Source organism: Trichechus manatus, unplaced genomic scaffold (assembly GCF_000243295.1).
Source record: "Trichechus manatus latirostris isolate Lorelei unplaced genomic scaffold, TriManLat1.0 scaffold00086, whole genome shotgun sequence".
Lineage (NCBI taxonomy): Eukaryota > Metazoa > Chordata > Mammalia > Sirenia > Trichechidae > Trichechus > Trichechus manatus.
In genome coordinates this window covers 8,429,586-8,446,413 of record NW_004444022.1, presented here as the reverse complement: position 1 = coordinate 8,446,413, position 16,828 = coordinate 8,429,586, and the positions used below count along the sequence as shown (strand labels likewise).

At 36.9% G+C, this 16,828-nt stretch overlaps 1 protein-coding gene across 6 annotated transcripts in view; it reads left to right on the top strand.

Moving 5' to 3' along the window:
- Positions 1-16,828, top strand: part of TBK1 (TANK binding kinase 1) — a 61,661-nt gene that overhangs the window by 31,740 nt on the left and 13,093 nt on the right. For all 6 annotated transcript variants that reach the window (XM_023736110.1, XM_023736111.1, XM_004381550.2 and 3 more), the window contains exons 9-13: positions 1,157-1,353; positions 2,076-2,134; positions 2,538-2,629; positions 5,283-5,384; positions 6,270-6,348. In XM_023736110.1, the coding sequence (XP_023591878.1) occupies positions 1,157-1,353; positions 2,076-2,134; positions 2,538-2,629; positions 5,283-5,384; positions 6,270-6,348 (529 nt within the window). The remainder of the gene's footprint in view (positions 1-1,156; positions 1,354-2,075; positions 2,135-2,537; positions 2,630-5,282; positions 5,385-6,269; positions 6,349-16,828) is intronic.

Here is a 16,828-nt window from a genome sequence, read left to right as displayed (position 1 = left end):
CACTACAAATCTACCCATAGAACTAAACACACACACATGTTTTTATGTAAAATTGGGAAAGTCTGATTAAGATAGATGGGTTGTATCAGTGTCAGCGTGCTGGTAGTGGTATTGTACCATAGTTACGCAAGATGTTCCCATTGGGAGAAACTGGGTAAAGGGTACATGGTATTTCTCTGTATTATTTCTTAAAGCTGCATATGAATCTACCAATGGTCTCAAAATGTTAAAGAAAAAGAAAAAAAATTACACCCATTCTGTATGCCATAATTTCTGTTTTGACAAGATTCGAATAGCAGTTCTGATGCCTCATAAAACTCATTAAAAGGGGCTTTTGCTGGTACTATATTAGGGAATAAAATCAATTAGATAAAATCATATAAGATATATTCTTCCGTAAACACTCATCGTAGTTAGGTGTTGGTCACTGTTCTCTTTTTAAAAGCATACTTGAGCATAAAAAGCCTGCCTAAACCTGATCCGAATCACAACGGAGGCTTGTGGCAGACCAGGCTTTTTGTTAGATGTCATTGCTGCCCAAACATTTCTTTGATTTCATAGATATATTCAGGGAAATCTACCTTTTCCCCTAGAGTATCATTTTGAAAATTCCTGGTCGTCTTATTTAACAAACGTTATATATTAATGTTTCAAGTACTGGTCTCTGTTCTTCACATATTTGTTACCAGATCCTCACAACAATTTTGTGAGGTAGGTACTATTATTACTCCCTCTCTGCTAAGATGAGGCAACTTAGCACAGAGAGGTTAAGGAATTTAAGGTAATAGAGCAAGCATAAGTGGAAGAGCTGGGATTTAAACCCAGGTAGTCTGACTCCAAGGTTGGTGCTCTTAGCCTCTTTGCTATGTTGACTCCCCGTTATTTAATATTAAGAATACTTTATATTGCACAGGTATCCAAACATAAAAAATATTTTAGAATTGATTGCTCTGTAGACAGGTTATGTAGACTATTCGGTTTAATACACTTTACAGTGTACGGTTAACAAAGCAGTATATATATGGACTGAACACGATCTTGGAAATACACTTCAAAATAAGTATTGTAGCACTCATCATTAAAAAAAAAGGGAAGAGGCTTTTAACCTCTCATTTTATCCCCAATTATGTTGTCCCTTTGGATTTTTCCCACATAGTGCTACTGTATTTCATGAACTGGTATATAAACAAACCAAAATTATTTCTTCAAATCAAGAACTTATCTATGAAGGACGACGCTTAGTTCTAGAGCCTGGAAGACTGGCACAACATTTCCCTAAAACAACGGAGGAAAATCCTATCTTTGTAGTAAGCCTGGAACCTCTGAGCACCATAGGATTAATGTTTGAAAAAAGTAAGTTGGGATTTTTCTCGCTGTTGGTCCTACTAGCCAGTAAAAAATAACCCTGTGATTATAAAAAGTTTGTGATCTTCATAAAGTTGATTGATGATAACATTAATGTAGAACTTTCATAAGTATTAAAATTTTGTAAACTAGTCGAAAGAGAGTGGTAATAAAATTGAAAAGCCTCATAGCCACATAATTTGGCTTCAGATATTTTGTTTCATAAAATGGCAGTTTGTCATTGTGTGTTTTACTGTAGCGCTCTGCTTTTCGTGCTTTGCTAACAATCAGGATAATATTTTTTATCTTCATGAATTTCAGCAAGTATTTGTTGTGTGCCAGCCTTTAGAGTCTGTGAACAATCAGATCTGCATTTTTAGAATCTTTTAAATTAATAATTCTACTGGGAAAAAAAGAAATTCCCCAGATTTTTACATTTCTATTGGGGTCATTAGGATTTTATTTAAAGAGAAGTGTTGAGCTCTTGTTGGAATTTATTTAAGAAAAATGTTAACTCCCTACAGATATTGGAGGTAATTTGTTAAGGAGTGAGCACTACTGTTTCTAGTGGTTTTTTTAATCAGAAAAGTACATTAATGAGTTTTTTCCCACTAGTATTTAACTTAGAAATCCTATTTGCTATATAAAGGATAAAGGTAATTTATTAAAAATTCTTTATTTCTCATTTTAGGTATTTAATTTCATATTTCATATTTTATTCCACATTTCAGTTTCTCTTCCTAAAGTGCATCCACGTTATGATTTAGATGGGGATGCTAGCATGGCTAAGGTTAGTATTTAATTGAATTACTTCGTGAAAATCTGAACTAAAGTTATCCTATCAATAGTGGAAGCAGGATAAAGTATCTTGTCTTCATATATGCCTATATGATACAGGAAATTATTCATTTCAGTTATCTTTTCTCTTAGTTATTTCATGTTTTTCTTTACTTTTTAGCCTTTCTTGAACTTGTTACATAAGAATTCTATTGAGACAATGTATGTTTAGTTAATGTTAAGGATAAAATATTTATTGCACCTCTGTCTGCCCTTAGCTTTTAGAAATTGGTACTTTATTATGTTTTTAATTAACCTGATAGAAATGCATAAACTTGAATTTTTTGCATAGAAGTTTTTCTTACACCTGTACCACAGTTAGCCCCAAATATTGACATTTCATATTTCTTCACTAGGCAGTTACAGGAGTTGTGTGTTATGCCTGTAGAATCACCAGTACTCTACTGCTTTACCAGGAATTAACGCGAAAGGGAGTACGATGGTTGATGTAAGTAATAGATTGATAATCGATCTTCACGTAAAACCAAACCCATTGCCACCAAGTCGATTTCCACTTACAGTGACCCTATAAGACAGAGTAGAACTACCCGTTAGGGTTTCCAAAGCTGTAAATCTTTACGGAAGCAAACTGCCACATCTTTCTCTCATGGGGCAACTGATAGATTTGAACCGCAGACCTTTTGGATAGCAACAAGCGCTAAACCACTGTGCCACCAGTGCTCCTCTCATAGAACTGCCGCATATGGTTTCCAAGGCTGTAATCTTTATGGAAACAGACTGCCGCATCTTTCTCCCGCGCAGTGGCTGCTGGGTTCCAACCGCCGCCCTTTCTGTTAGCAGCCAAGCACTTTAACTACTGTGCCACCAGGGATCCTTTGATTTTCACATAGACCTCACTGAATAACTGATAATCACCCCATCTCTGACACTTTACCTCTTCAGACTAGGGTCAGATGTTTGATTTTTATTAGTAAACATTTGTTTCACATTTAGTTTGCAAAACATTTTAGCAGCTATTTTTTCATTTTGATTCCCTCAGTAACCTTGTGAAACAGGACAAATAGAGTCTGAATTTAAAAACTTAGACTACACTGTATAGTGTGGTGGCAGATAAGTTCCTTTTCCAAGGACCTCAATGTGGTTGGCATTTCTCTGTCTTAGAAGGCGTTTTTCATTGTTGTTATCCAGTACAATCTCTACTTCTTTCTAGGGTTTAAGTTCTCAGAATTCTCCTGTTTTCTATCCATTTTTCCCATCTTTTCCTCAAATGAAGTACACACTCATTTTTTTCAACGTTATCGAGATATAATTTATAATTCACCCATTTAAAGTGTACAGTACAAGAAAAATGGTTTTTAGTATGTTCACAGAGTTGTGCATCATCACCACTATCTAATTTTTAAAAATTTTCATCACCCTAAAAAGAAATCTTGTACTTGTTAGCAGTCACTCATTTGCTCCCAACCCCCTACCTCCTCCACCCCTGCTCAGCCTTAGGCAGCCATTAATCTAGTTTCTGCCTCTAGATTTGCATATTCTAGACATCCCATATAGATAGGATCATACACTTACTGAATCCTACACATACTCATAATTGAATATGAGTACTCACCTTAACAAGCAATTTAAAAGGCAATTTTTCACTAAATCACTTAATGTAGTTATTCTAGGTCACAGTATTGATTATCTAGTTAAGTATTCGCTCTCTGAAAGTGACTGTAAGAAATACTTTGTGGATGATTATGAGTTTGACCTTTTTTCTTCCTTTCATGATTTATAGACATTATCTTTCCATTTGATAAAAGTGGAGAATAAATGAGTCTCTTGAGAGTCATGTCTCCAGTCCCACACAACATCACTTGAAGGTTTTGAATTTTGTACACACATAGTAATGGCCTTGTGGCTAAGAGGTGCTAACACGTGTGTTCCCTGAGCTCATCTCACTGGTCATAGCGCCCTTGGACTTTAAGGCTTGTGACGGAGAATGTGTACCCACCTCACACCCATCCCTTCTTGCAGAAGCATACTAGAAGCATTTCATCATTCTTGCTCTTCTGCTGCTGCTTCTAGAAAGCGAAAAAAATAAGGCTTTTTTTTTTTTGTCTGTTGCATTTATGTGAAACCCATAAATTTGTTCTTATAGTATTTTTCTGTGGGGTCGCATACTAGTTTGTAAGCATGTGGTTTTCTATTTCCATTAAGAAACTTACTTATTTTTAGCAAACAGTTCCTGGAAAAAGAAAAGTATTAGCTCTATTTTCATAGTATCATTACCAACAGGTTTCATTTTCTCTTGCTCTTGTTATGTACTCCAGTCTGATCTATGAAATTTTTATTCTTTTTACTGATTAATAAGTCATGAGAAAAGTCTTTCATGTAGACCGGGGTCGGTAATGTTTTAGACTTTGTGAGTATTCTTGTTTGTTTTGTTTTTACAACCTTAAAAATGTAAATACCAATCTTAGCTTGTGGGCCATTCAAAAACAGTCCTCAGCCCTGTTTGTTGACCCAACGCAGACCAAAAACCCTTCAACTATATATTATATAATATGCCATCCTGCTTCTCTAGAGACCACATTCCAAAAAAAACCAAACCCATTGTTGTTGAGTCAATTCCGACTCATAGCAATCCGATAGGACAGAGTAGAACTGCCCCATAGGGTTTCTGAGGAGCGTCTGGTGGATTCGAACTGCCAACCTTTTGGTTAGTGGCCGGATGCTTAACCACTGCGCCATCAGGGCTCGTTAGAGATCACATTAGTTGGTTTAAAATATACATCTGACAGCAATTTACTCTGAGTAGTGAAGATTAATTCTGGTAGTACGAAATGTAATGCTATACAACTTAATTGCATGGTTGTAGATTTTTTCCTTACTATATTTTTAATGCCTTCGATTTCTAAACTGGGAACCTAATAAATAGTAATGGTTTATGGAAATATAAGTGCCCCAGATATGTATAAGGGTCACAAATATTTTTAATAACAGTATCCCAAAAAGTGTGAATTGCCTTTCATAATATATCAAGAAAGTTATTATGAAATGTATTTGTACAGTAGTATAGCAGTGTACTTAGTGATAGAAAAAGGAAAAATAAATAATTCCTTAGGTGAACTAATGGGAATAATATTATTTTTTAGTGAATTAATTAAAGATGACTATAATGAAGCTGTTCACAAAAAGACAGAAGTTGTGATCACATTGGAATTCTGCATCAGAAACATTGAAAAAACTGTAAAAATGTGAGTAGATTACTTCTTTACTTACAGTGATAAAAATATTAACTATTGTTCCATTTCTGTTTAATTTATTTAGTTATCCTTAGCATAATATAGCTTGCTATTCAAGTGTTTGTCCTAAATTATAAAATCAGTTATTTATAATATTTAGAATGAGGAGCAGCCTTAGCTTAGTAGTAGTTGCTTCATCACAAAGGCAAAAATAACATTTCTCGGTAAGAAATGAACACCGTCTCTTTGGTGGCTTTTCCCCCCTCCATTTGAGAAGGAAAAGGTAATCTGCCATAGAAGGATCTTATGTTTACCTTCCAAAGCAGAAACTCTGAATAGGAAAATATAAAACCTGTAATCAACAAGGGAAGTAGGGAGAGGTATGCCAAAATTGCCTTTCGGTGATATTTTTAGAATTTTAGGAATCACTTTTAGTTTACTCTCATTTATTAATCTTATCCCTGAGGATGTCTTGAAATAGAGTGATATTTTAAATTTCCCTCCTCCTAGGCTATATTACTTAACACTACAGAGGAAATAGAATAAATGAAATCAGCATTTGCTATTGGCCTCCACCAATTAATGCTGAAATCTAATTTTTAACTATTATCTTGGCATATGACTCTCTGAAATTAATTTGCCTTTCCCATTTTATCCCTTAACCTGCAGATTTATGAGTAGAGGAGTATAAAATTCCTCCTTTAGAAAGACTTTGAGGTTTTTTGGAATCTACTGGCTTATAGACTTTGTATCAATTTTTTATTCCTAAATGGCTATGATAATAAAAATTCTAATTTATGAAATACCTTTTAAAATCTATATGTTCATTATACTCATTTAATTTTTTATTGACTTATTTTTCTTATTTGACTTATAATTGACTTATTTTTCATACAGATATGAAAAGTTGATGCAGATCAACTTAGAAGCAACAGAGTTAGGTGAAATTTCAGATATACACACCAAATTGTTGAGAGTAAGTATTTACAAAATTATGAAAATCTCATAAATTAATCCTTCGCTGGCAAGATTAGATCTAAGCTGTCCTAGAGAGATGACGTATCTAAAGCTATCCAGAGAAAAAGTAGCCTTTTCCCACCTTTAGGAGCTTCTTACGATACTTAGCCTTACAACCATAAAATTCTTATAACATTTCTAAATGCCTGTTGTACTTTAAACTCTTTCTATTTTCTTAAATCCATAATGCTCTTATGTTTCTGCTTAATTTAGTTAGTTATCCTTGGCATAATATAGCATGTTATGTGTTTGTATTAAATGTGGCAATTAAAGCAAGTTCAAAAGTGTAATTTAACCTGCAAAGTGCTTAAATTTGTTTAGAAATAGAAACAAGTCAGGGAATCATCAGATCTTTTCTTAAAAAATGTCAGAAAAGAAAGATTTGGGTTCCTCAAGGCAGTGAATCATTTTATAACTAAAAAAATGAATTCAGGACGTAAATCTTAACTCTGCTGAAAAATACAATAGCTTTTCAGGTAGTCTCAGAATCTATTGCTAAAATGTAATACACGGAATCAGGTATTATGAGAGCTGATTACTAATCCCAGATCTGCCCCTGCTTACCTAGCTAACCTTGGCTGGCTCCTTAAGTGAAGCTTTTAATCCTTTACATCCTTCTTTTTTTTATCTATAATGGGCAGTTTCTTACCCGGCTCATCTCACAGGTAGTCATATAAATTAAAGTGCTATACTTAGGCGAGCATTTAGTATTTGAAGTATTTTTTCATACACTAGTTGTTAAATTAAAGTGAAAAAGGCTTTATGATCCCTTTGTTCCTCTTTTCCAGTTTAGGCTGATTTTTAATTGTTTCTTTTCCTCAGAGTTAGATCTTCTAAAATAGTGTTTTTCTTACGAGTCATGAGCGACAAGCAGGTTTTTTTTTCCAGTTCATGGTGAAACTTTTTTTTTATTATTGTACTTTAGCTGAAGGTTTATAAAACAAACTAGCTTCTCATTAAGCAGTTAGTACACATATTGTTTTATGACACTGGTTAACAACCCCGTGACATGTGAACACTCTCCCTTCTCGACCTTAGATTCCCTGTTACCAGGTTTCCTGTCCCTTCCTGCCTTCTAATCCTTGCCCCTGGGCCGGTGTGCCCCTTTACTCTCATTTTGTTTTATGGCCTTGTCTAATCTTTGACTGAAGGGTGAGCCTCAGGAGTGACTTCATTACTGAGCTAAAAGGGTGTCCAGGGGCCATACTCTCAGGGTTTCTCCATCTCTGTCAGGCCAGTAAGTCTGGTCTTTTTTTGCAAGTTAGAATTTTGTTCTGTATTTTTCTCCGGCTCTATACAGGACCCTCTGTTGTGATCCCTGTCAGAGCAATCAGTGGAGGTATCTGGGCATCATCTAGTTGCACTGGACTCAGTCAGGTAGACACCATGGTAGTTGTAGTCCATTAGTCCTTTGGACTAATCTTTCCCTTGTATCTTTACTTTTCTTCATTCTCCCTTGCTCCCAAAGGGTCGAGACCAGTGGAGTATCTTTGATGGCCAGTCACAGGCTTTTAAGACCCCAGATGCTACTCACCAAAGTAGAATGTAGACCATTTTCTTTATAAACTATATTATGCCAATTGAGCTAGATGTTCCCCGAGACCATGGTCGCCACAGCCCTCAGCCCAGCAATTCCGTCCCTCTGGGGTTTTGGATGTGTCTCTGGAGCTTCCATGACCTTGCCTTGTACAAGCTGTGCTGGTTTCCCCAGTCTTGTTTACTGTCTTACCCTTCACCAAAGTTACCACTTATCTATTGTCTGTTTACTGTTTTTCCATCCCCACCACTCCCCTCCCTCGTAACCATCAAAGATTGTTTCTTTTTGTGTGTAAACCTTTTCATGAGTTTTTACACTAGTGGTCTCATGACATTTGTCCCTTTGTGATTGACTTATTTTGCTCAGCATAATGCCGTCCACATTCATCCATGTTATGAGATGTTTCGCAGGTTCATCATTCTTTATCGTTGCGTAGTACTCTATTGTGTGTATGTACCATAGTTTGTTTATCCATTCATCTTTTGATGGGCATGTAGGTTGTTTTCCGTCTTTTTGCTATTGTGAGCAGTGCTGCAATGAACATGGGTGTGCACATGTCTATTCGTGTGAAGACTCTTATTTCGCTAGGATATATTCGTAGGAGTGGGATTGCTGGATCATATGGTATTTCTATTTTTAGCTTTCTAAGGAAGCACCATATCGTTTTCCAAAATGGTTGTATCATTTTGCATTCCCACCAGCAGTGCATAAGAGTTCCAATCTCCCCGCAGCACAGCCTCTGCCACATTTGTTATTTCCAGTTTTTTTGATTCGTGCCAGTGATGGCGGTGTGAGATGGTATCTCACTGTGGTTTTGATTTGCATTTCTCTAATGGCTAGCGATTACAAGAATTTCCTCATGTATCTGTTAGCTGCCTTAATGTCTTTGGTGAAGTGTCTGTTCATTTCCTTTGCCCATTTTTTAATTGGATTATTTGTCTTTTTGTTGTAGAGGTGTTGGATTTTCCTGTAGATTTTAGATTAGACCTTTGTCAGATTTGTCATAGCCAAAAATTTTTTCCAATTCTGTAGATTCTCTTTTTACTCTTTCGGTGAAGTCTTTGGTGAGCATAAATGTTTAATTTTTAGGAGCTCCCAGTTACCTGGCTTATCTTCTGGAGTTTGTGTGTTGTTGGTTATGGTTTATATCCTGTTAATGCTGTGTATTAGGGCCTCTAGTGTTGATCCTATTTTGTCTTCTATAATAGTTTTTGGATTTATATTTAGGTCTTTGAACCATTTTGAATTAGTTTTTGTGTATGGTGTGAGGTATGGGTCCTGTTTCATTTTTTTGCAGATGGACATCCAGTTTTGGCAGCACCATTTGTTAAAAAGACTGTCTTTTCCCCATTTGATGGACTTTGGGTGCTTGTCGAAGATCAGGTGTCCATAGTTGTATGGATTTACATCTGGGTTCTCAATTCTGTTCCATTGCTCAATGTATCTGTCGTTGTACCAGTACCAGGCTGTTCTGACTATCATAGCTGTATAGTAAGTTCTGAGGTCAGGTAGTACGAGTCCTCCTACTTTATTCTTCTTCAGTAGTGTGTTACTTATCCGGGGCTTATTCCCTTTCCATATAAAGTTAATGGTTAGTTTTTCCATCTCTTTAAAGAATGTTGTTGGTATTTGGATGGGAATTGTATTGTATTTGTAAATTGCTTTGGGTAGAATTGTCATTTTCACAATGTTGAGTCTACCTATCCATGAGCATGGTGCGTTTTTCCATTTATGTAGATCCATTTGGGTTTCTTGCAGTAGTGTTTTATAGTTTTCTTTGTATAGGTCTTTTACATCCCTGGTTAGATTTATTCCTAAGTTTTTTTTTTTTTTTTTAGGGGCTATTATAAATGGTATTGTTTTCCTGATTTCCTTTTCATTATTCTCTTTATTTATTTGGTGTATAGGAATCCAACTGATTTATGTATGTTTATCTTCTATCCTGCTACTCTGCTTAGTCTTTCTGTTAGTTCGAGTAGTTTTGTCATGGAGTCTTTAGGATTTTCTATGTATAATATCATATCATCTGCAAATAGGGACAGTTTTGTTTCTTCCTTACCAATTGGATGCCTTTATTTCTTTTTCTTGCCTTATTGCTCTAGCTGGGACTTCCAGCACAATGATAAATAAGAGTGATGATAAAGGGCATTCTTGTCTTATTCCTGTTCTCAAGCGGGAATGTTCTCAGCCTCCCTCCATTAAGAATGATGTTGCTGTTGGTTTTGCATTGATGCCCTTTATTATGTTGAGAAATTTCCCTTCTATACCTATTTTATTGAGAATTTTTATCAGGAACGGGTGTTGGACTTTGTCGTATGCCTTTTCTGCATCGACTGAGATGATCATGTGATTGTTTTCTTTCCTTTTATTTATGTGATGGGTTACATTGATTGATTTTCTAACGTTGAACCATCCTTGCATACCTGCTATGAATCCTCCTTGGTCGTGTTGTATTATTTTTTTAATATGATGCTGAATTCTGTTGGCTAGAAGTTTGTTGAGAATTTTTGCATCTATATTCATGAGCAATATTAGTCTGTACTTTTCTTTTTTTGTGATGTCTTTTCCTGGTTTTGGTATCAGGGTTATGCTGGCTTCATAAAATGATATCGGAAGTATCACTTCCTTTTCTATGTTCCAAAATATTTTGAGTAGTACTGGTGTAAGCTCTTCTCTGCAAATTTGGTAGAATTCTCCAGTGAAGTCATATGGGCCAGAGCTTTTTTTTGTTGGTTTTTTTTTTTTTTTTTTTTAAATTACCTTTTCAGTCTCTTCTCTTGTTATGGGTCTGGTCAGATTTTCAACATCATTTTGTGTTAGTTTGGGTAGGTAGCATGTTTCTAGAAATTTGTCCATTTCTTCTAGGTTTTCAGTTTTTTTTTGGAGTATACTTTTCATAATACTCTGTTCTGATCCTTTTTATTTCAGTTGGGTCTGTTGTAATGTCCTCCATTTCATTTCTTGTTTGGGTTATTTGTGTCCTCTCCTATTTTTCTTTTGTCAGTTTGTCCAGTGGTTTGTCAATTTTGTTGATCCTTTTAAAGAACCAACTTTTGGTTTTGTTGATTCTTTATGTTGTTTTTTTATTCTCTATTTCATTTATTTCTGCTCTGATCTTTATTATTTCCTTTCTTCTGGTGGCTGTGAGCTTTTTTTGCTGTTTTCTATTTGTTGAAATTGTGTAGCTAATATTTTGATTTTGTCCCTAACCTCTTTTTTGATGCGTGCCTTTATTTCTATAAACTGACCTCTGAGGACTGCCTTTACTGTGTCCCAACGGTTTTAGTATGATGTGTTTTCATTCTAGTTTGATTCTAGGAATTTTTTTATTCCATCTCTGATTTCTTCTGTTACCCAGTGGTTTTTAAGCAGGGCGTTATTCAGTTTCCATGTAATTGATTTTTTTTTTCCTTTCTCTTCCTGTTGTTAATTTCTACTTTGGTGGTGTTGTGGTCAGAGAAGATACTTTATATTCTCTCAATTTTTTGGATTTTGTTGAGGGTTGCTATATGGACTAAGATGTGGTCTATTCTGGAGAACGTTCCACATGCATTGGAAAAGAGTGTGTACTTTGCAGCTGTTGGGTGTAGTGTTCTATATATGTCTATGAGGTCAGGTTGGCTGATTGTGCCCTTTAGGTCTTCTGTATCTTTGTTGAGTTTCTTTCTAGATGTTCTGTCCTTTACCGAGAGTGGTGTGTTGTAGTATTATTGTGGAACTGTCAATTTCTCTTTTCAGTGCTGTTAGAGTTTATGTATTTTGGAGCCCTATCATTGGGTGCGTGGATATTTATTATGGTTATGTCTTCATGATAGATCATCCCCTTAATCATTATATAGTGCCCTTCTTTGTCTTTTATGGTGAATTTTGTTTTAAAGTCTGTTTTGTCTGAGATTAGTATTGCCACTCCTGCTCTTTTTTGGTAGCTGTTTGCTTGATATATTTTTTTCCATCTTTTGATTTTTAATAAATTTACATCTTTGTTTCTAAGGTGTGTCTCTTATAGACAGCATATTGATGGATCCTATTTTTTTATCCGTTCTGTCACTCTTTGGCTCTTTATGGATACATTTAGGCCATTTACATTCAGTGTAATTATTGATAGGTGTGAGTTTATTGCCATCATTTTGTATTGCTTTTTTTGTGGTGCAGATGTTTTCTTTGTTCCTCTTTACTCTCCTGTGCTGAATTCCTTTTGTTTGTGGTCTTTTTTCCTCATTTTTTTTTGTTTTTACTGAGACTTTATATTTTTCTTCTTTATTTTGATTTGTAGGTTTGTTAACTTTCTTTGTCTTTACCTTGAAATTTACCAGTATCTTCCTAAAGCTGAACCAGTCTATTATTACTTGGTATCGGCTTGCCGTCCTCTCCATTAGAAAGTTCTATACCAGCACCGTTTATTCCCTCTTTTATTGTTCTGAGGTTGTTGTCATTTACAGATTAACCTGTCCGGTTCCCTGTTGTAATTTTTTGGTTTTGGATAGTCCTCGAGAGTTCATTTCTTAGGTTGGTATCTGTTTCGTACAATCTTACGTCCTAGATTTATTCAGGCTGTGATCTCATATTGTTTGTTCTCAAACCGAAGGACTCTCTTTAATAATTCTTGTAAGTTTGGTTTGGTTTTTCACATATTCCTTTAATTTCTGTTTGTCTAGAAATGTCCTAATTTCACCATCATATTTTAACGACAGTTTTGCAGGATATATTTTTTTCTTTCAAGGTTTTATATATGTCATCCTATTGGCCTTCTCTCCTGCATTGTTTCAGCCGAATAATCAGAGCTTAGTCTTATTGTTTCCCCTCTGTATGTGACTTTTCATTTTTCTCAATCTGCTCTCAGGATTCTTTGTTTGTCTTTGGTTTTAGCGAGTGTGATTATGATAAGCCTTGGTGATTTTCTTTTGGGGTCTGTCCTGTATGGGGTTTGTTGAGCTTCTTGGTCAGCTTTTCATCTTTCATAATATTAGGGAAATTTTCTGTCAGCAGTTCTTCAGTGATCCTGTCTGTGTTTTCCGTTTTCTCCCCCTGTTCTGGAACTCCAGTCACTTGCAGATTTTTGCTTTTGATTGTATACCACGTAATTCTCAGGATTTCTTCATTTTTCTTCATTCATTTTTCTGATTTTTCTTCAAACAGTTGTATCTAATTGTTTGTCTTCAGTTTTGTGGATCCTGTCTTCCATCGTTTCAAACCTGCTTCTCAGCCCTTCTGTGACATGGTCCATTTCTGAAATCCTGTTGTTTATCTTTTGGATATCTAATTGTTGTTTTTGTATGATTTGTAGTTGTGAATTTATTTTGGAATTTGTTCCTGTATTATTTTCTTGAATTCTTCCATTTTTTTGCCTGTATTTTTCATGAATTTGTCTGCCTTTTCCATGAATTTATGTATTTTTTCCTTATTTTTGTCTGCTTTATGCTTTAACTCTTGGATAGCAGTGAATATTAGAGATTTGAATTCCCGATCAGGTGGTTCCAGTGCCTTTCCTTCTACGAGAGAGCTATCTGGTGTTTTATTTTGAATGTCTACTGAAACCATCCTGTCCTTTTTTTTATATGTTTTTATATTGTGTGCTGTCTTTGGAACATTCAGTAGTTATTTTCTTCATGTATTTATTGTAGATTTGTTTGTTTCGTCCTGGTTTTTTATTTCGTTGTGTCTGAGCAGGCGGGTTGTGCGTTCTTTGTTGTTTGCTTATCTGTGGGCACAATATTTTTCACCTCCTTGTCCAATGGGCGGAGCGAGTCACTCAGCTATGGTGCAGCAGCGCGGTTCCAGCTGAAGGGGAGGGGCTAGGATGTGTTATTTGTGGCACATACGATGGCTGACAGGGAGCACTGGGAGTCAGTGCAGGGCAGGGTCTGATAGGCTGTGCCTGTGCTGCTTGTGGGTGTGATGTTCGGCGCACGGTGTAGGTAGGCAGAAAGGAGGGGAGAGATTGTGATGTGTGGAGCTAAAATGGGTGTGGGAAAGGAGAGAGAGGAGAGAGAAACAGGAGTCAGAAAAAAACAAACAAGATAGATTGCTAATGGAGGTTGCCAGTGGAGTGGAGAGACAAGAAACTGAGAAGTGGAGGAAAACAAAAGGAAAAAAGAAAATAAAATAAATAAAAATTAGAAAGAAAGAAAACAAGTGCTCAGGGATCCCACTGGTGCGACTGCGTAGACTGGGGAAATAGCTCCCTGGCCACACAGTACAGCCTTGCCAGAAGGGGCAGAGATGTCATACAGCGCCAGGTATTCAGGAGTCAGGAAAAGAAGGTAAGTATAGAGAAATGAGAAACTGAGAAATGAAGAAAGACATAATGGAAAAAAGAAGAAAAAATGCCCCCAGGGATCCTACTGTCGTGGCTGCGCAGACAGGGGAAGTGGCTCCCAAGCTGCACACTACAGCCCATCTAGAAGGGGCTCCCAAGCCGTGAAACGAAAAAGAAGACAAACAGAACAGAACAAAACAAACAAAAAAATTTCCCGGGGATCCCAGCAATGTGGTGGTGCAGACTGGGGAAGCAGTTCCCCAGCCAGGCGGTGCTTCACAACTTTTCAGGAAGATGCAAAGATGGCACACGGAGCCAGGTGTTTGAGAGGGAGGAGGTGAGAGGCAGGGAAGAAACCAAAAGAAACAGAAAAAAGCAACACCAGCAACAAAGAATTGGCACTGATGCAGCTGGCCAGTGTTGGCAGCGTGAATCCAAGCTGCACAGAGCCAGAGCGAGTGCCTCCCAGCCAAGAGACTGTGGCCAGTGGGAAGCAGCGGAGGCCAAGTTGGGGGAAGAAGGGTGAGGGGTGGGAAAGTGTATATCACTGGTTACCAGGTGCTCTGTTTCCTGCTGGGAGCTCTGTGAATCTGATTTCCTGTACTCCCTGTCTGCATTCTCTAATGTGGGCAGGGCGAATCCAAGCAGCATGGAGCTAGCACTTCCCAGCCAGCCAAGTGACTGGAGTCAGCTAGGAAGCAGCGAAGGCGGAATGTGGGGAGAAAGATAGGGGGTGTGAAGCCATGTTTTACTGGTTACCGGATGTTCCGTCTTCTGCTGGGAGTTCCATGAAGCTGCTTTCCCATACTCCTTGTCCCCCAATCTCTGCTGTGGGCAGGGCGCATCCAAGCAGCACGGAGCCGACACTTCCTGGCTGGCCAAGCAACCGCAGCCAGCTAGGAAGCGGTGAAGGCCGAGCAGGGAGGATAAGGATGGGGGGTGGGAAAGTGTATATCACTGGTTACCGGATATTCTTTCTCCTCTGGGAGCTCCGTAAAGCTGATTTCCCATGCTCCCTGTTCGCTGATCTCTGACAGGAATCCATGATGGCCAATCCATGCTGCATTAGCTGATACAGATCTCTGCTCATATCCTCACTGTCTGTTCTTTTGGCAGTTTCTTATTCTGTTAGGTGCTTGGCTGAGTTCTTTATCTTTTCATTTGACACTTACAGTTCCAGGATTGACATTTGTCTCTGTTTTACTTAGTTTTTCGGGGCTTTGCTGTGGAGGGATGGCGTGCTGCTTCTTACTGTAGTACCATGTTAGCTCTGCCTCTTGCAACTAGTAGGTTTTGACATTTAGTTCATTGCAATCAACAATTTTGTGTAAATGGAATAGATTAGAAATAGAAAATGCCAGAATGCATTACATGTAATACGGAAGTTACTGTTTCAGGAAACTTTTTATTCAGTTATGTGTATGCCTTTAAATGTTACTGGTTAAAACATGAAGTGAATTTCTTACTATGGATCATGTAATAGAATAAAGCTATTAAAGTCAGAGATACAAGAAATAATCTTCCCTAATATTTGTCTGTATGTAAATATAGGCACCCACAGTGTGTGTTTGGTATTCTTTCTTTGCTTTTGTCTTAGAACATGATCTACCAGCTCCTAAGCCTAACGAACACTTGTTTCCAGTGCTACCCTCACTTGAGCACTTTGAATTAAAATTATTTTCTTTGGGGAGCATGAAGTGTTTCTCACTTAGTTTTATAACATTTTTGCAAGACTTAGATTTCTTACGAAAATTGAACTGTGGAATGATTAAATACCATAAAAATCACAGTCACATAAATTGAGTTTCTGACTTCAGATCAATTATTTTTCACTAGATTTCATTGTTTTTCCTCATGACATGTATAGAGTTGTTGTGACTTTTCCTGTTGAAGACCTTAGAATTTTTTCCACCATAAAAGTAAAATTTATAAGTAGATAAAATACTATACATGTTTACCACCTAAAAAATTACTATTAAAGTTTTGTTTACTGCCCTGCAGCAATAGGTCTTAGAGTGGTCCCTGGAACAGCAGCATCAGGTTCACATGGGACCTTAACAGAAATACAAATTATTGGACCACACCCCAGAACAGCTGAATCAGAAACTCTAGGAGTGGGTCCCAGCAATCACTGTTTTAACAAATTCTCCAGATGATTCTGATGCTGCTAAAATTTTGAGAACCATTGTTTTACAATCTTTTTTTATACATGTTATTAAAGGATTGCTTATAAACTGTGCCAGATGGAATCAAATCAACTACATCTGTGGAAAGAGATGATGAAAAAGCTCAATATCAGTCAGAACAAGGCCAGGGGCTGACTGTGGAACAGACAATCAGTTGCTCATATGCAGGTTGAAGTTGAAGAAAATTAGAACGAACCCACAAGAGCCAAAGTATGACCTTGAGTATATCCCACTTGAATTTAGAAACCATCTCAAGAATAGATTTGATGCATTGAACACTAACGACCAAAGACCAGACAAGTTGTGGGATGACATCAAGGACATCATACGTGAAGAAAACAAAGGGTCATTAAAATGACAGAAAGTGCAATCACTAGCCATTAGAGAAATGCAAATTAAAACCACAATGAGATACCATCTCACCCCGGCATTACTGGCGCGAATCAAAAACACTGGAAAT